We start from the raw sequence: 20,685 nt of genomic DNA on the forward strand, positions 1-20,685 counted from the left end.
AATTCTTGACGTGATGTATCCTTTTATGTTTTTCAAAAAAGAAAAACAAAAAAACTTATAATGTCAAAAACATACTTTTTTTAATTGATATTTCTATGATGTCTCATGTAAAATTAAAACCCACAAGACCATAGTCTTTTACTTGAGGTCATAGACCTTTATCACTAGACTAAGCTAGTGGTTTTATATCAAAAACATACTTATCTTATCGTTTGTGACTTAAAATTAAAGCAATTTTAACTTGAAATGTTAGAGCATTTCCAACCCATCCTCAAAATTTTTGTGAGAGGTTTTTGTAAATTATAGAATACGGTTAAGAGTGGTTGAGGATAGAAAAGTTAGTGATTTTCTTGTAAATTTGGAGAAAACTTGTTTGTCCCATTTTATTTTTTATATTTATTGAAATAGGTTATGAGTAGAGAAGAGAGAATTTGTGATAATAAATCTATAAAAAATATCATTTAATTAAACAAGAGAGATAAATGTAGTGCTTGTTTATTGTTATTATATAGATGATGATGAGGAACGGGCAAGGAATGCTCTTAGTCCTGGTTAACATAAGAAACATGTTTTAGCTACTAACAAATTTCTTATACTTCAAAAAAACATGTAGCTAAAACATGTTTCTTATACTTCAAAAAAAACACAAAAACCTAGAACTACAAACACAGAATACTTATGATTTATGAACAAACAATCAGTATTTTTAGGTAATGAAAATCAGTGAGCTAACTGACAAATTCGAACCGGAAACGTTACCAAGTAGATATAGTTGATTACAAAAAGAATGGAACCCAAAAAATGTGATAATTTCAATTCATTTACTTATGAATTGGCTTATTCTTGTTATGTTTTGTTCGTTACAGCTCAAAAATAGACAAAATTATAAATGTGTTATGAACGTTGATCCAAGTCCAATTGGCAGCCCAAGTCAAGAGACAGAAATAGGCCCAACTAGAGTGCCCGGTTCAGTAGGCCAATAAAGTGAATGAACATAAGCAAAGAAATTAAAAGAATACTGCATGAAGGAATATTGTTAAGAATGTATTGGTTTTTTCTTCCCATCTTCCTCTCTGGTTATTTGGTATCTTCTCCCATCTATGTGGTTTCTATCTTGCTTTTAATCTCCTAATTGTAACCATTTCATAAAATTAATAAAGATACATTTGATTGAAGTTTCATTAGATTGCTTCTCCGTGTTGTGATTATATCAAATCACTTCAATTCGTCAAAAAAGACACCATAAAACCAAAGTCAAACAAAATATTTTTATGCATAAAACAAAATATTATATAACTAGATTATTAGGCATATAAAATAACTCGTGCACTCATATTTGGCACATGAACTATTTATAAAAAAATAATAATACTAGACAGGAAGTGTTTGGTTCAACCTAACCCGGTTCTACACATACCACAAATTGCATGTTTTGGCCCGCCCATATTGCAGCCTTTTAAGAATTAGCAATGGAACTCTTATCCCACAAAAGGAATGAAACTACTGATAAGCAAAATAAAATTTAAACTTGATACAATAAATCCACGTGAACATTTGCTCAAACTAGTATCCTTGCAATAGATGTCCGAGATTTACATTCTTGATGATGTTTCATGACACCAAACTTCATCACTTTGTTAACTCCTGTAAAAACACTATTAAAGACTTCTACCACCCATATATACAATTAATAAAACCCAAGGATCTTTACCAATTAAGGGTTCAAACCTGAAAAAAATTATACCTAAAACCCAATTTCAAAATCATAAAACAAAAGTTATTAATTGGAAAGAAGAACCGGGTTAGGTTCTTTGAATACACTTTGAATCCCTAATTAAGGATATCCCTAATTTGGCACCTCACGCACAATTAGACCGAGTGTTATGGAACAATTAGAAGACCGAGTGGCGAGTGTTACGGAGGTAGAAATGACGCCCTTACTCTCCGTCCTAGATCCATTTGATCCACATAACTATTATCAAATATATTCGGATTAACTATTATTATCATCGCCATAATAAAACCATGACAGGAAACGATACTCCATATTACCAAACTACATTCGCTAGATTTGACCATAAGAACATATTAGAAAACTAAACATTTAATTTCTATTTCTTAAAATTCAACGACAATAAGGAACACCACAATCTTATTAAGAACTTAATATTGGAAACGATCATTCCCCCACAGGTCACTAACAGACTATACCAATATTACACAACCACCAAATCCAAAACCAAAGCCAAAATCGTCACTCCATTGTACATTCACGTACAAGTTATCATTGCACACGACCCCCGTCTACTTCTTCATCATCATCTAAGGGCGTTAATGAAAGCCATCAACGAGTCGACGTCTCTCTTCTCTGACGGGTACTTAATAGGCCTTGACGAGTGCTTTGGGAAAAACAATATCGTCGGGAAGCTCCCAAGCTGCAACTCTTGTTGCGCAAACGCCTTCTGGTCCCCATCAGCGTTAAACTTACCAACCTTCACATCGGTCCCGGCTAACTTATCAGCCAATTCAACATATGATGCTTCCATTGCTTGACAAAACGGGCACCATGGTGCGTAAAGAACAACCACCCAACCGTCTTTTCGGGTTTCCATCTTGAGAAGATTCTCGACACCGGGCCGAGTCAGATTCACAAGGTTTCACTCTCAAAGATATCCGAGACAACCGCGCTCTCATTACCAACCGACACGTTCCCATTCACGTTTTCCTCCTTGATATTTCCTTTATGCAACCCGCATTCTTTAGCCTTGGCATCCTCCCACCACCATCTCCCTTCCCGCTCGTGTTGACCGGGCAAGACCGACCTTGTGCACGGCTCACACCCTATCGAAATATACCCTTGAGCATGCAACGAGTTAACCGGCACCTCCATGGTCCGTAAAAAGTTCCACACATCGTTCCCGGCTACATTAGCCACCGGGTTCCACTTCACCAAGCTACCCGAACCACCATCCAATCCTTCAAAAACCGGGTCCACTTGAACCACTGGGACTTCAGATCTAGTCCCGGGAGACTGGTCCTTCCTTTGACCAGTAATCCAAGCCCGCAAACCCTTCAACGCGCGCCTCAACGGTCACACCTTCCTCACACGGCAGCATTCTTGATGACCATCTTCATAAAACGAGAACAAACCTTTGGTTCTAACCAAAGCTTGCACTTCAACCGCATCGGGAAACATGTACTCGATCCGAATACCATAATGTTTCTCAACCTGATCAAAAAACTTGTATGTCTCCGGGTTTAACCGGCCAGTATCGAGGCTGAAGACTCGGAATGGGCGTCCGGTTAAGTGAGCATATTCAATCAAAGCAACATCTTCTGCACCACTGGAATCAAGAAAATGCATTCTCAAGGTCCTGTGCCAATTTCTGAATGTCCTCAACCTCTGCTGTTTTATCCACTACGTCTGCATAATTTACACATAATAAATTATTCAAATGCTTCAAAGACTATTTTAGTTATGCATCCCCAAATCACTTCATTAAAGAAAAAAACAGGGAGAATACTAGTGGCTAGTGGTGTGGTGGGCGGTGTTGTTTCTGCCATACCATCTATGACCGTTTGGTTAAACCAACTGGCCCGCCAACCCTTTTAGTTAAACAAGGTCAACCGTCAACCCATTTATGACCGTTTAACCCAACTTTTTACAACCCACTTACCCAATTAAAACATTTAGATAATGGGTTGGAGGGTTGGCCTGAAGAATAAATGGGTTCAACAAGACGTTTTCATGTTAGGCTTATGTTTTTTTACACAAAATAAAAATATGAGTCGGGTTAACCAATTCAACCCGACCATATTAAAACCCCTAATTAATAGCCCCCAAATTAACAAACCCAAGAAAAAAACATGTAACCAACAGATTAAACATACCAGGAGCAAACGCAGTAGCCGCAGACGGAACAATCGAATCACTCCTCTTAGGTTCAGCATTCACTGCCTTCACCGCCGCAGATCGTTTCCGGGTCAAACTCAAACCCGCCGGAAAAGACCGATCGGACGGTTGAAACCCACCATTACTAAACTGAACACCTGCAAACAAAAACCCAGCAATTAACTTCCAAATTCAAAGCCCACATCACAATTCAAGAACCAAAACAAACCCATAAATTTACCTTGCTCAGTACGCGAGTTATTATTATTATTCGAAGAATTAAAGACAATTGAAGTAGAAGTAACAGCCAACGCCATTGTTGATGATGATAATAATATTATTAATTGAAGGTATTTGTGAATGAATTTGATGATGGAATTGGTGAAGAGGGTGGAGGGTTATATATACCGACGGAGGATAACACGGATTATCAAAGGTTGAGAGGCGGCCTGCTGGGTTCAATGAACCTGGACGTGTTTTGGGTTTTCATCGTGTGTGTGTTTTTACATAAAACACGCACTGACTAGGATGACGTGGCATTGTTGAGGTTGAGGGTCAAAGTTCTTTTGCCTGATCTAACGGCTTACGTTTCGTATAGAAGGATCTTGGTTGTGGAATTAATTGTTAAGTTACTTTATTAATTGAAAAAAAAAAGAAGGTTCAAAGGTAAATCACACGAAGATTCATTAGTGCACCCTTTTTAACTTTTCAATAATGTTTTTTCCTTTGATTATGACGTAAAAATGCCTTTACAAACTATAATTAATTTATTAAAAAGATAATATTTAGAAAAGGTTTATATGTTTGTAATAGGATCTCTTTACCGCGAGATCTACTGTCAGCCACAGATCATTTGATTCGCATCAAATTTGAAATAGATACACTTGATGATATGAATCATTTGCAAAACAAACTTATTCGTTCTGTAGCGAATCTTTTACAAGAGCAACTTGGGTTGGCCCGGTACATTTAGAAAATATGACTCGAGGAAACATATATGCGTAATTTTGAGATTTTTTTTATTTTGTATCTCTATAAGGATTACCAATTTACCATCTATAACTTTATCTATAAAATTTAGAGTTTTATACATAGTGATTGTCTATAACAACAACGTCCGATAATTCCATAAATAGTAAAGTTATTCGTAAGATTTGGAAAAAAGTGTGATGTAGGTAAACCTTACATATATTTCTAAGGATATAGAGATTGCTTTCAAAAAGAACATAAGCTCCAAAACACACGGTAGGCATATAACATCATAAAACAACATATAAACTTAAATACAAGATGGCAATCACAAGTAAAGTCCACCTAAGATGTATGAAAATTTAAGGCCTTAATACACTGACGTATCATCTTCTAAAAATCATTAACCTTAATCTTACGTCTCTGCAAACTCTATCTTGGATCATGCCATCAAATAGGTGCAACTCTATTAAATTTTGTATAATCCACACATCCTAAGTCAATTTAAGCATGTCTTTACTCCTCATCCCCTCCACATTAAATAAAGATAGATATGTTGACCTTAATTGTGTGATCAAATTTGATTAAATATTGTGGGACAATTTATAATTATTACAAAGTATAGTTTAGGGTGCTTTATGCAACATTTGTAAGTTAGAGGGTCTTGATGTAAATATTAGGCGGTTATAAAGTTAGTTATATAACTATCATGTAGCTATATAACCGCCATGGTAGTTATAACCGTCAGAGGTGGTTAATTAACCACCGTAAGGAAAAATATAGAGCATGAGATGTGGTTGTTAAACAAAAAATTGAAATAAATTTACAGAACAACGATATTTAATGGAATTATAAACATGAAAATAGAGTTTGTAAGGTGAATGCTCTTATAAACCTAAGTATGTAATTTCAAAATTTCCTAAAGGTCCAAAACAAATTAGCTTTAAATATATAAATTATAAAAGTTAAACTAATCTCGTAAAATAATTTGTTAGTTATAAATTTTTTTTTTCACTCTGTTTGGTTTCTTCTTCTACTTTCATGTTTCTCGTTTGAGTAAAGCTTCGTTTCATCCATCTCAATCGCTAATTATTTATCACTTTCTGCGTCGTTCTAGTCTTTTTTTTTTGTGACGAACTCGTAGCAACCAGCCAACCACAAATTCATTAGCACAAGAGTTTTGTCGATGCCGTCATTCTCCATTAGTTAACAGCCTTGGGTTCGACTTTTGCCTCGTCATCATACACCACAACAAATTATATTATTTGTTGTACTTTGCCGATATATATCACAATAATTGCTATTATATTTGTTGTAATCATCCACCAACACAAAAGAAACACAATAAATGGCCACCGATCTCAAACTACTGTTTGATATTTATTTTTTATTTTATAATCTACGGATCCAAGAGATGACGACCGTCGTCTGACTACAGTCACCGACATTGCTTTATTTTTCTTTTTAGATCTACATGTCTCAACTCTTAGCTAGATCTAAGAGAGCGACGCTTGCTCCCCTTAAAATACCACCACACGACTACCGTCTCTGATACACTCCCTTCATTCTCAATCTCATAACTCAATTCCTAATCTCTTCTGAGTAATTTGAAACTTAAAATCAATTCAACTACACATCCAGATAAAATATGCTAACAATTATTTCTCTCTCTCTATTTTATTTACCTTTTCAAGTGGTCCTAAGAATATTCTTAAGGTTGCAACTTCATGTGGTTGTCACAAATTAAACATAAACTCTTTATAAATTATGTGGCCTACTTTATTTAAAAAGAAAAATAGAAAGGCCAGCCACCCATTGGCCGTGTTTTAGCATATGGATGTCACGCTCTCTTTATACATATTGTGGATGAAATTATTCTTGCATTGAAGAATAAAGGAATCTAAAAATTTAATCTTTGAGCATCATTTATTTGTTATAAAACCCGTAAAACTTTATTGTTTCCTAATAAGGAAACAAAAACTTATAATGTTATAGTTATATCGAATCAAGACTTATATTATTCGTTAACATGCTTCAACCTTATAGATCAAAATACAAAAAATGTATATAGTAATGTTTGTACCCAAATGTCATCAACCCCTAATTATGTTTTTACTATTGACTTTAGTATTATATCATCAACATAAGATTTACAAAAAATAATATATAAAATCTTGGTTTAAATAAAACTTCAACGCAGTTAAACCAGTTTAGTTTATGTTTATTAACTTTGTTATTAACTTTCTGACCACTTGTCTATTAATATGTTAACATAATAGCCAATTTGATGAAGTTTAACGTATATATAAATTCATTTTGACGGCGTGTTATCTAAGGATGTGTACTATTGAGTAATTAAGCTATTAAAAGAATCCTGAATAACAAAACATAAAAGACCAAGAAAGTTAAATGATTAGTATTTGTATTTTGTAGTTGTATAATAGTATTTGTCTTGTCTAGACATGGAATTTTAGACAAAAAGTGAATACAAGTATGCTTTGGCTACCAAGATATAAATGAATATTTACTCACCAGGATATGAATACAGTATAGGTATATATGATAATGATAAAATATATACATATATCATTAGAAACATGTATGCTTAGTGATGAATCCAAAAACTGTTGTCTAAGCATCTCAATCAGAACAATTTTTATTTGTAAATAAACTAAAAAATGTCAATATTATATTATAAACATAATATATATATATATATATATATATATATATATATATATATATCGGTTCACCCTGTTTCTAAACTTCTTGATCCGACACTGGATTTGGTATCTCAACACCTAGAAGGCTAGAACGGAAGGACATAGATTGAGACTGTTATCAAGTGATAATGTGATTTGTGGTCGGAGATAAATGCATGTATTTCTTTAACTGCTAAATTACACCAAATCCGTCTTTAACGAAGGTTGAACCATTGACCTCATAAGAGAAACACCAAACTAACATCTTACTCTAACAACTTATGAGAAACACCAAACTAACATCTTACTCTAACAACTTTGCCAATTGGACCAAACCTCACTTGATAAGTGTGTATATAACTAATAAAGTATCTATATTTGTTTATTATATACAACAAATAAAGGTGGTGCCGTAAAAGAAAGTCATTAAAAACAAACAAACCAACAAAAAAAAAGAATTAAAGGGGGGCGTTTCGAGTTTTTGAAAGGTCATTTTTAAGTGTTTCATGGAAAATATAAATACTAGTATGACTTTGTATATAGATTTATTTATTTAAAATTTAAATAAGCACCTTTCCAATAATCGTTTTATTATCTCGAATGGGCTTATAAATTGATTATTTGCTTATCACCACTTTGAAGGGGGTGGATAAAGGGTTTTTCTTATGGTTTTCGTTTGAATGCCTCATGTTCAAATCCCGGCTCATGTGTATGCTCTGAAATTATATGGACAGCACCGTCGTAAGAGAGATGCAAACTTGAGTAATGAGATATGGAAAGTGTTATGACTCTTTAGAAGATAACGTTGCAATTGTGAGATACGTCTTTCAGAGCATGTTTGGAATTGAGTTTGAAAAATGCTTTTCAAAAAGCCAATAAACTAAAATGTGTTTGGCAATTACAAAAATGTTTCTTACTTTAGATTTTTGAAATGATTAAAAAGCAGTTTTCAAAAGCCCAAATCCTGACTTTTCAAAATGACTTTTTGAAAAAGCCAATAAGCATTTTTCAAACTCAATCCCAAACATGCTCTCAAAGTAGTACCTAAAAAAACAAATAAAAAAAATGCAATCTTTGATAAACGAAGCTTTTAGGCTGAATTAAAATAGGCAATGAGAAATTTAAATAAACTCAATTGATTAGTTTAAACAGTTAAACGCATAATTGATAAGTGATCGTTATAATTTTTCTTATTTCCATTACACTTAATTTAATCAACTAAAATATTACTTTACACTTATAATAAGGTTAAAGTGTATTTTAATAACTCAACTTGGTTAATTAAGTTTTTTACTACACTAAATTATAAATTGTGCTAGACTTATATAAATAAAACATGTTAATACAAGAATCTATTACTCAAAATTAGGGGTGACAATTTCTGACACGACCTAAAACACGACATGAACCCGGTACGAAAAAATATATGTTTTTGGACGACTGACACGACCCATTTTCTTAAATGAGTCAACCCGAACATGGCCCGCTAAAAAGTGGTATTGACCTATTAACTCTTCTAAAAACTTTAGAGAAGTTAATATTTTTCATTTTAGAGATAAGAAGTGTTAAAATTCTTAGTTTTTTTTATTCTATATTATTTTATTTTATTTTATTTTTTTCATATATCTATTAACTTTTAAAAGTAAAAAAAAAAAAATTTATAACTTCTTTTATTTACTCTTCCACTTTTAACATTTTTTTATTAGTTTGAATTGTCTATTTTCTAATGAATTCCTTGCCTTTATCTTGAGTTAAATATTAAAAAAAAAGTTTCTTAATTGGGAATGAAAGATATACACAAAAAACAATTAGATCATCACAAATTATTAAAATGTTTTATATGAATAAAAGTAAATATGTTTAAATTGTTACTAAGCCACTAGACATTATTTATATTCGTAAATGTACGTAAAATGGGTTGACCAGAAGCACGACTTGAACACAACACGAATTCAAATGGGTTGGGTAAGGGTTGAAGAATCTCAGCACGCGAACCCGTCAACCCAAAACATATCAGCCCGCCAACCTGACACGATTGACACCCCTATTCAAATTTCCAAGAACAACACTGAAACACAGAAAACTCTCGATATAACTATGATACCAATCTATAATATTTGAAGCGCAACAATATAGCATGTTAGGAAAACGATATATAGTTTAAACTTTAATCAACCTTAATTGTTTTGCTACTAACCAAATAGCCTAACGTGATATGAAGTATTACTTGTTCATCAATTATTCTATGTCAAATACATGTCCTATAACACTTGATTAATCATCACTAATAAACAAGCAGGATTAAATCATCAAAGTGTTTAATGAAGAATCTACCTCAAATTATTATTATTATTATTAGAGAGAGGACACTATCTTGATATAGTGTTAGGAGAGATTACACTATCTTGACATAGTGTGTTGAAAAAGATAACCACTTTCTTTAAAGAGTGAGACGCTTGTACCGGTGATCCCTACCGTATATGATACAATAGTGAAGAAAATTCTCGATCGAGGTCTAGGAGATGGCGTAGGGTGGATTAGTTAACTTCCACTTGAACCTTTATAAATTGTTCTGTCATCTCTAACCATTAAACTCTTTAACTTATTGCATTTACTATTATAAGTTGTTAAAGGAGTTTAACAAATTTATTAGCTTACCATTAAAACCGAATTAAAATCTAAGAAAACCTATGCCCTCCTGGTTTTCTACGTAACACAACTTTATAAGAACAATGATCAAGACCAAAATTGCAGTGAAGTGCTACTGTTAAAAATATAATTCAATATAATATGGTTGGGATAATTGTTCAACTTAGCGTGTTTTGTGCATCAAGACTATTATTACATTTTGAAATACTTGAGGGAGCTTGCAACTGCTTGAAGATAAAAAAGTTCTTTGCGTCAATGAGCGAAATATGGAGTCCATGCGCATGGCTTGCTGAAGATATCGAAGAGTTGGGGGTTATAATATTTGACATGTTGTGTTCCAGTCATGTTTTTCAATATTCATTCCTCTCTACCGTTTATATTTCTTGTTTAGCAAGATTGTTTGAGAGCATTTTTATTTTATTTTTTTTATGTTAATTCATCACACAGGTAAATTATATTTGTATTGTTCTTCAAATTTCATCTTATTCTTGATATCTAGATTGTATTAAACATTAAAAATAAAAAAAATAATAGAACCTAAATCAATCTAACCATTTTGAAAGCTAGAACTAATATGAACTAAGAGATTGAAAATGAATCAGTAGAAGAAGAAAAAAAAAGAAAAAAAAAACCTAGTCTAGAATGTTTGAATGCAAGATTATCTCTCTTTTACCGGCTACTCATGATAAGCACGTCAACTACAAATATTCCAATCTAGTTAGAGAAACATGCATGCATGCCATCCAACTTTGACTAATATACCAGACGGTTTAGGATATTTTGAGAACTCTTATGAATTATGATAAGTCCAAGGAACTCCGGTAATAACTTTCTTTAACTAAAAAATATATTTTTTCATATGTATCATATACGTTTACTAGAATTTACTACTACTACTACTGTTATTATTATTATTTTAGACGAATCAAGTTTTGTATCATGTGTAACGAACTATTACACTACAACGTGAATGCGTAACGTAACCCTCATACTATTCAACAATTACATTGACCCCCTGTCCCCCTCTGTATACTTGATACCTAACACCAGTGGATAAACACAAAGAAAAATGATGATAAACAGATAAACCTATATAGTGTTTCGACACATGAGTTAGGTATTTGACTATTTTCTATCTCCCCGTCTTTTCCTTTGGGTTTGTCACGTGCCTCGGTTTCTTTAGCCTATTTTTATGTTGATGCTTTAGTCCTATGTATCATTACTGGGAAAAAAAACAGAAACTTAATTAGTTTCAGTTTGGAGGAATTATATGGTCTACTTCATTTGCCCTCGCAACAAATATCATGATCAAGCTTAAATAACATGAAAACACTAACAAAATACACCAAAATTGCAATTGTCATGCCTTAACTCAAAACTTGAATTATCATGTCTTAAAGTTAAAACTTTTGAAGACAGTTTTTGTGAAATTTCTTGTACTTTGGATGAAGATGCAAATATTGGCCTAATGCATCTTCTCATTGTACATTGTGAACGCTATCTTGAATATTAATAAAGTTAAGGGTTTATTTTGTTATGTTTATTAAAGTAATGATTCAAATTGTTAATTAAGTCGTTCACAGATGATTGTTCATACGTGCGAAAGTGTAGTAATTCAAAGAGGTTTTAGGATTTGGATGATGCCAAATTAAAACTTTAACCTAGCTTCTTGTATGGGTGACTATTTCATATAAAGAGGCGGGTTGTGTGCCGCTTCATGACATTAAATAAGGCCATGTGTGGTATTATGCAGTTTTTTCATGGATCTGCGCACGCTAGCTAGCTGATTATCATGAATGGAAATTATAACATAAATTAGTAGTTAATCAGCACCTGCCAAATTGCATTCTTTACAGAGGAATGATGTGCTAAGCTATCCTGTATTCATGTTCTATAAAGAATCACAAAACATTGCATGGGGCATTGTACCGCTTATTCCATCCGCATTCTGCGATCACAAAATGTGGTTCTCAAATTTCTGTTTATATAAATCTGAGACATAACTTATATACAAAACATATAGCTGAATGCCTGAATCGTTGACAGTGCTCATCTACAAAGCCGTATTCATTGGATAGCAACCGAGAACACGAAGAAACGTAGCAAATTTCTGCAAATAAATAAGCAAGGGACTATCAATTCAGGATTATGGTTTGCTTCTACTATAGTTATTCAGGTCGTTATTGTGCACGCATTTGTTAAATAGACTCACCTGTAGATGACTTAGAGCATATTGTGCACGAGGATCCGCCATTGAAGCTTCAAAGTCAACGTAAAAAAGGTAGTCAAAGTACCTGCCACAGGCCATATATCACCTTAATCTTTCACCACATTTGAACATATATTATGCACAAAAGTAATTATGTGACACTCAATGTGACTCCCCTTGTTGATATTGTAACCAATCCTAAGTGGACGTGTTCTTTGTGGCCGGCTTTCGATCTAAAACCAAACACTTGATTGAAAATTTTAATTCATAAACATATTAAGTTGAATAAATATTATTAGTTCATTACAAAAAGGATAAATCACCTTTAGTAAGTTGATGTCTCTGAGAGCAAAAACAGCTAAGGCTTTGAATAGAACTTTAGGACCTTCTTCTAGCGTAAAGACGATGCTCGTCTTGAAATATTAATTTTAAAAAGTTAGAAGTGTCGAGTACGTTTAGAGAACGATATTAGAAGATTAAGAAACAATCTTTGCCTTATGGGGTTTGTCGGGTCTAGGGATAACCGGTTCCCTTGCAAGTATTAGAAAACGGGCAATATTATCTTCATCATCCTGGTGAAAACAGTGAAGCTATTTGTGAAAACACTTTTCTTAAACTATATATTCATTTAGATACTGTAAATTTGAATCAGGGGTGTGCATGGGCTGGTTTTGGGCTCAAAACCGGACCAAAAATCAAAAGTTCAGCTTTTGGGTTTTTAAAAATCGTTTGTTTTTTTCGGATTTGCTATTTGACTATTTGAGTTTGACCCACACCAATATAATTATGCATTTGGGTCTAATTTGACCTACACCATTTGTTATTTTCATATGAATTATTTAACATTCAAAAATAAAATCTATAATCCGTAAATTAAATAACATAAGTCAGCCTTTTCGATTAAAGCTGTTAAATAAGCCAGTTCGGTTTTTTGGTTTCGGGTACATGCAAAACCAAAACCAACCCGGAAGTTTGATTATTGAGAAAACATTAAACCAAACTGTTGTTTTTTGGGTTGAGTTCAGTTATTTTGCTTCAGTTATGTCAGGTATTTCGGTTCAGTTACAAATCGGTTATTTCAGTTTAATGCAAGCTGACTCAATTGACCAGTATATCAAACCTGGATGGTCTGTGCCAGAACATCGAGTTTGTATATTTCTGCAGCTTGCAAACTTGCAATTGCTCCGGTTTCTCGTACACCTTCCAAAGCCACCGTCTGCTTGAAACTTTAAGGTAATTTGTAAGACAACCTAACACAATGTTCCTTAATTGTACCTAAGATGTTTCGCATGTTACCTGAGCTGCAGCAGCAGTGTCTTGGGTACTAACTCTCACAATGCCTAATTTGTTTAGTGTAATCTCACACTCCTCAAGTGCCTGAAATATCACACTCGTTACATTCGCACGCGTGCACACTAAAATATAAGAAACAAAATGGTGAACCTGAGGGTGACTTAAAACATGTGTTAGTTCCTCTTTTGTTACACCAGGTAATCCCAAGAGACAGTGATTAATAACCAGTTCAACTTCACCTACAATGTGGAGCCTATGATGAAGAAGTAGATCATAATTTTGATGAATACTTCCGCTTATGGAATTTTCTATTGGTAGCAACCCTTTGTCCACTAACCACAGTTCAACAGCCTGAGAATACATAAACTTATAAGCATGTAAAGCTTGTTACAAACAAAGGAAATGAGTCCTCTAGCAGATGTGCTCACGATCCGGTGTAGTCAGTTTTGTCGAAAAGTCTGGCCATACAGGTAAACTACGGCTTTGGGAAAATACAAACCCGAACCAGCACGTTTTCATGGTTTTACGGTTTCAGACAATTTTTTAAGTATTGTTTTGTATTATATTTTAAGAAAGATCATAAGGATTGCTCATATGATACAAAAGAGTGATTCGGTTCACATGGCCGGTTCCAAGTTTCAAACCGTAAACTGCAAAACCATCAAACTGTTAAAACCAAACCGTGAAAATGAGCATACATATTTCAAACAAGCCGACTTGCTTTGGTTTGGTTGTTGTGTTGGATTTGACAATTTATGAGCACCCCAGGATCCCACTTAGCAGCGTATTGGTGGGACCTAATGATTCATTGACAGGTTAATATGGTCACCAAAAGAAAATAAGGAAGAATGATATGATACCTTGAATACAAGTTCAATCCGGTCACATGGAACTGTTTTGCATATCGGATATGCTTTAAGGGCTGCAGTCTCACTATATGCACCCGGTGAACCCTATCGTATCCCCCGATCATTTGATTATAAACAGAATCTTTTCATATCCTAGTGTAAATGTGCCAAGCCAAGCCAAGCCCGATATCTTGAGCTCGAGTTTTGAGTTTTATTTATAAAGCTCGAGCTTAGCACTTGAGTAGTTTTTCAAACTTGGGTTTGTATTGTTTATGGTTAATTATTGATTTGTATGCATTGATAATTATTTTTTAAACATAATATATATTAGTTAGTTTATCATAATTTTACATATAATAATGATTATTATAAAAATATATATTTAATATATTAAATAATATTTTTATAAATAATAGACTTGTTCAGGCTCACGACCCATCTTGAGCTCGATAAGTGAATCTCAGGCTTGGGCTCGAGCTCGTTTATTAAACAAGCTTATTTTTAGTCACTCATTTAAAATCAGTATGATTTGAGCTATTAGCCAGCCTATTTGGAGTAGCTCACCAGCGGTTTGGATCTATTACACCCATAATCTTGATACAATATAGTAATGTATTACCTGGTAAGCAACCCGGGCCTTTGATCTGTCGTTACTAGGACCAACAAGATCCTTAGCGGATAACGGTTCTGCACTTAAGCAACACTAACTAATCTTTAAGGAATCCTAAAGACAAACCACAAAAAATCTTTAAAATGTGATTAAACCGGCTCACTTGGGAGAGAAAAACAGGCCCTTTAAACTTGGTGATCTGAGACTCATCAATCCTTTTATCTGCTGAATTAGGCCTGTAGTTGTTAAAAAGATGAAAGCTTTTCTTGTTTTGAACAAAATGAGAGACACCCAGTTGAGAATTAGTGTGATTTGCATGAACCCATATTGGTACAACCTTCAAACTCATCTTTTTTTATTTTTCTTTTTTGGGTACCAATTTTCAAGATTTTGAGCAGCAGCATGTTCATTTAAAGGGGCTTGACCGTTGGGGTTTAAAAGGATTTTTTAGTTGGTTTGACATGGAGCCTCAAGATTGTTGCAAACACGTTGGTTATGTGTTCATATTACTTTTTCTTACATGGCACCATTTTATGAATTATATATAATGACTTGTTCACCTGTATATGGGTTATTTTTTGTAAAAGAAATTTGCATTTGGATTACCTAAATAAAGAAACATGTCAAAATGAGTCATTATTATTAACTTAAATGGCTCAGATAAACAAGCAATACCCATAACCATTAATACAGCCCTTTTTAATCTAAGGTGCGTGATGTATACACTAACTATATAGTGCTTCCTGAATTAATAGGTTATCACACTAAAATATTAATAGTGTTTTTTTTGCACTGCGTAATAAGTTATCTTTTTCACTATTCGATGTACTAAACTTTTATTTTGTTCTTTTCCTATGATTAACATGCTATCTATTTTTTATCTGTAATAAATGGTAAAAATAGACATTCTTTTTTACTAAGTTTTACATATTAACCACATCCAGTGATAATAAACGACAATTATCATATGAAAGAGTGATATATTATAATAATGATATTTATGAAAATATTTTCTCTACATTATTGGATATACACCATTTCAATTTTGATAATAAAATAACTTTTGTCCCCGGGACCAAAAGAGATCCTGGTAGTAAAGTGTCTAATGTCTCAAAGGTCAATGGTTTAAATCCTATAAGATGAAGAAAATATATGTGTTTATTATAACTATATAACAAGTCGTTCAAAAGATACATGTATACACAGACTTTTTTTATGTACTAAGCAATTTTGTTTTAACACCATATTAGAAAAGTATAAAAGTATGACTAATTAAAAACGATTGAGACTGGTAAACATTTTAGGAATTTGTTAGGAACCTTGATCCTGATTTTGACCTGTCTCGCAACTTTAGTTCTAGCCGAAATTCTAACTACCAGAGTCAGTAAAACAATGGTGACTGTTGGTGATTGGTGAAATTACAAAATACCAAATATTGGTTGTTGAGAAATGATAACCCTTCAGAATGGGATGTATTTGGGCCAAGCCCAACCCATGTCTTTTTTGTTAATCCAATTCAAAACAAGTCCATAGACCAATAAGCACAACCCGTTCATTTTTTAGTTCTTACCACTCCAATTAAACAAATGCCAATATTATTTCCCAAACTATACATATTTGGATAACTCAAGAGCAAGCTCGTGTTGATATTCTCATTATTTTCTCTCAAAGAGAGAAAGAACTAGCAATTGGGCAAATTATTAAAAGATATTGACAAAGTCACAAGGGGGTGGCATTTTCTTAAATATAATAAATATGTCAAATTATTATTAGAAAACTAGTGTTAAAGCATTCACATCATATTCATCATATTTAATGAGTTGTGTTTTTATAATATAGAAAGCATTTTAGAGTGTTGTGAGTGAAATGTAGTGATTTTTCTGTAAATTTGAAAAGTTTTCACCCCTATAAATTTTAATATTTTTTGAAAATGGTTGTGAGAGAATGAAAGAGAAAACCTTAATGATAAAAATATAAAAAAAATATTATTTAACTAAAAAAAGGAAAAAAAAATGTAGTGTCTTTTTAGTTTAATTTTAAATTTGAAAAATATTATTTCATTGTGGCTCCATTTGATTGGGTGTTCCCCTTTCGGATGAAACACATCAACTTACTTAATGTAACCTCAATAAAAACATCTAACTAATATAATAAAGCAACTCAATTCTATCTACATGTCATTAATCTAGGATGTCCACATAGGACTCCACATCATCACATTTTCATATAATTATTTTCCACATATTCACAATTAATTTTTGGTAACATTAAACTGTTATTTTTTGAAACTAAAATCTTTTTTAATATAGCTGATCAATTAGTTATATATTGGCTAGAAATTCACAACCATACAAAAATTGTTATTTTTAATTAAAACAATCATGCAACAACAATCTTACAAAATGCACACCAGGAATTTTTTTTAAAGGGGATGGATCCCCGGCAAACATTTCAATAAAAATAAAAGAAAAGAAAATGGGTTAATTAAAACGGTTTCTAAATTAGTCAACAGGTCAAATTGGTTTATTATTATAGTTAGATGTCTAATTTTTTGCAGTTCTAAAAATCAAGCCCTGGATTTTTATTATAAATCATATGCTGCATTTATAGGCTTATTTTTATTTATAGGATGTATATTGCATTATATTGAATTCGATTTATTGTCTTTATTATTTAATCAAAACGGTTTCTGAACTTACAGTGTTTATCAAAAATAAGCATCTCCATATTGGTATATAACATTCGCTCGTAGATGCATTTTCCACATTAAAACAATCTTCTGCCTTTGAAGCTTTTACAAAGTAAGTTCGTTAACCATTAATTATCAATTTTATATTTAAACAAATAATTTCAGTAAAGTCTTTTATCGTTTGTTTTAAAACAGATTACAATGGAGGTTCAAAGCTTTACAATGTTGGATGAAATTGATGTTCTCAAAACATCTCCATCCACAGTTAAGGTTAGAGTTTTGAGAGTATAGACCGTCAAGGATAACAAACACTCCAACCGAGGACTTCTTGATGGAGACGGTCCTCATGGATCAATTTGTAAGTTTTTTATTGTTTATATTTTCCTTTCTCTATACTATTATTTTCATTAATTATCTACACATGTTTCTTCTTCTTCTTCTTATTATTATTATTATTATTATTATTATTATTATTATTATTATTTCATGACAGGAGAATCGAATGCAAGTTACGGTTTTTAAACCCGACATTTTTTGTTTCAAAAGGTTTTTGAATGAAAACTCTACACGGGTGAAAATATAAGTTTAAACCTGGTATGTATTTGTAACTTTAGTTTTCAAATAATATTACAAAATCTGTTACTAATGTGTTTTTTATTTTTCATTTATGTTATTCCTTATTTACTGAATTATTTATTTATAAAGTATTTTCTTTTTATGTTATAGACATAGTTTAACATCTTTGTAATATCTGCTGATAAAAAACTTATATCAAATATTAGTGTTGATTGAATATGTTTTTTATATTTTATATTGTTTTTTGATATGTTTTTCACCCGTATGTAACACTGGTTATTATATTAGTATACTAATATTTTATTTTATTGAATTAAGGAGAAATTGCATGGGACAAGTTCCAAGAATTTAAAGTGGACAATGATGACATGATGCACCACAAAACCATTCAAACAACTAGCATAATTAAGAAGACAGGGTGGAAAAGAACTATTATTTTTACATTTATTACACAATCTTCATCTTTATGGCCATAGAATTCATAAAATATTACATTTATTTAAGTAACCATAAGTATTAGCACTTACAAATATAATCCAAATTTTTTCCTTTCTTTAAAAAAGAATCCCAGCTTTGTCACTCAAAGGAATTTTTGTAATACACAAACGTAAAATAATACATGAAATTTGTAATTTTCTTCATTATAGAAGTAAACTCTTTATCCATATAACCCTTGTACATTGTCTTAGAAAAATCATAAAAAAAGGCATTTAAAAGAATTCAACATGCTTTTACATTAAATGCAGTTTAACTTATATTCTTTTGATGTTAAGCAGAATCAATACTTTCATACTACCACGATTAAGTCTATATATTTAAATAATAAAAAAAAAACTTTTTTTTGTATATATTAGTTTGAATAAGACAAAAACAGTGTAGCCACTTTAACACAAAAGAACTATAGAAATAGATAGTACTTTCAACAAAGAACTTAACATTTTAATATTTCCGCAAAACTATTGGATATTCCCGCTTACAATATATTACTAATCAATAAAAATAAACAAACTCTCATGTTCTAAAAGGTTCTTAATTAAGCTCTAGCTAATTCTAAAAATGATCAAAACAAGGTTCATGATGATAGTAATCTTGATAATGATGATGATGATGGTTTGATGGATGATCATGAAAGAGTAGACTATTCTAAGAAACCAGTTTTGGTCAAAATGGCATTTCTTAACTTGCTGAGGTCTCTTCCTTTGAGTGTCCTCCCAACACCTTCACACATTGAAGAAGAAGTAATGTGACTCATGGCTAGCCTTCTAGCAATGTATTCATGTGGTGGGACCATCTCCTCCTCATCCTCTTCATCATCATCATCATGACCATTTTCATATGGACCTTGACTTTTTCCTTTGTAAATCTTTGACCAGTCTGGGATACCCATTGGAGCTGAGGACTGTTGCTGCTGATGTGGCACCTTACCCTCATTACTAGACCTAGGTATCCTTCTTGCTCCATCACAAGAAGATGCTGATCTTTTCTTGATCTTGTAGGGTTTGTTGACTTTGTGGTTTGACTCTTCTCTTTCCTTCACCACACCCCACACATCTTCTTCTTGAAAATCTTGATCTGCCATTTGCTGCAATCTTTAACAAAAATAAAAGACACCCAAATGAAATTAGCAACAAACCCACCTAGCATTTTGAGTATTTATACAGAAAAGTGACCAAAGATTTATGCTTTGTGTGTGTTTCAGTGTGTGTATTGACAAGAAAAACGTGACGAATATACCTTGTGTAGGGGTATGGTACTAAACCCGGTTTACGACCTTAATTTATTATGTTTGGCTTATTTTATTATATGGACTAATACAATATTATAGGGCTGAGGGGGTTTTGTGGAGGTAACCCTAACTGGGCTAGGCCCATTAGGGTACCATGATGGTGGCCATGAGGCTCCCTATATAAGGAGGTCTCCACCCCCTTATTAAGGGTTTTTGTTGTTCTCAATAAGGGCCACCACCATAACAATTTTTGTGTCTGTAAACAAGAGATCCTCGAGATTTCTTAGCAGTCACCTCCACACCCCAAATGAGAATAGTCTAATCCAAATCAGGATAAGGACAACCATGATTGTACTCATCAGACAACCTTCCAGAAGACAACATGTGGGTTGGAGGACGACTCCATGCCTTTGGTTTTGAGAAGACTCCGCCGCCATGCATGAGCGCCCGTGGAAACCGCCATGGGTCGTGCCTTTGGTTTTGCGCAGAAGACTTCGCCGCCATGCATGCGCGCCCGCGAGT

At 32.8% G+C, this 20,685-nt stretch overlaps 2 protein-coding genes and 1 pseudogene across 3 annotated transcripts; all 3 read right to left on the reverse strand.

Annotated features, from left to right (window-relative positions):
• Window positions 1-2,251: 2,251 nt before the first annotated feature.
• Window positions 2,252-4,209, reverse strand: LOC143574693 (5'-adenylylsulfate reductase 1, chloroplastic pseudogene; annotated as a pseudogene). The gene is made up of 3 exons (XR_013142642.1): window positions 4,134-4,209; window positions 3,892-4,050; window positions 2,252-3,424 (listed from the first exon to the last, which is right to left on the reverse strand). The product of XR_013142642.1 is annotated as a 5'-adenylylsulfate reductase 1, chloroplastic pseudogene (transcript).
• Window positions 4,210-12,265: 8,056 nt separating this feature from the next.
• LOC143574705 (arogenate dehydratase/prephenate dehydratase 1, chloroplastic-like) lies at window positions 12,266-15,687 on the reverse strand. Its single transcript, XM_077059261.1, has 11 exons — window positions 15,299-15,687; window positions 15,182-15,249; window positions 14,575-14,667; window positions 13,865-14,065; window positions 13,718-13,798; window positions 13,542-13,637; window positions 12,916-12,993; window positions 12,745-12,834; window positions 12,584-12,654; window positions 12,425-12,506; window positions 12,266-12,322 (listed from the first exon to the last, which is right to left on the reverse strand). The coding sequence occupies exons 1-11, from the start codon at window positions 15,519-15,521 to the stop codon at window positions 12,266-12,268; spliced, it is 1,140 nt and encodes a 379-aa protein (XP_076915376.1). The 5' UTR covers window positions 15,522-15,687.
• Window positions 15,688-19,575: 3,888 nt separating this feature from the next.
• On the reverse strand, window positions 19,576-20,016 carry LOC143574694 (protein S40-6-like). The gene has a single exon (XM_077059255.1). The coding sequence runs from the start codon at window positions 20,014-20,016 to the stop codon at window positions 19,576-19,578; it is 441 nt and encodes a 146-aa protein (XP_076915370.1).
• Between the last annotated feature and the right edge of the window lie 669 nt (window positions 20,017-20,685).

This window comes from Bidens hawaiensis, unplaced genomic scaffold (assembly GCF_021521415.1).
Source record: "Bidens hawaiensis isolate Kalapana, Puna unplaced genomic scaffold, B.hawaiensis_p1.1 tig00027084_1, whole genome shotgun sequence".
NCBI lineage: Eukaryota > Viridiplantae > Streptophyta > Magnoliopsida > Asterales > Asteraceae > Bidens > Bidens hawaiensis.

Bases quoted from the DNA above. Each gene is read 5' to 3' on its own strand.
- LOC143574705 (XM_077059261.1), bottom strand. From the start codon at position 15,521: ATGAGTTTGAAGGTTGTACCAATATGGGTTCATGCAAATCACACTAAT. The intron at 13,799-13,864 runs GTTCACCATTTT...GTGATATTTCAG, and splicing joins ATGTTTTAAGTCACCCTCAG to GCACTTGAGGAGTGTGAGAT. The intron at 12,994-13,541 runs GTTTGATATACT...TGTTTTCACCAG, and splicing joins TTCTGGCACAGACCATCCAG to GATGATGAAGATAATATTGC.
- LOC143574694 (XM_077059255.1), bottom strand. From the start codon at position 20,016: ATGGCAGATCAAGATTTTCAAGAAGAAGATGTGTGGGGTGTGGTGAAG.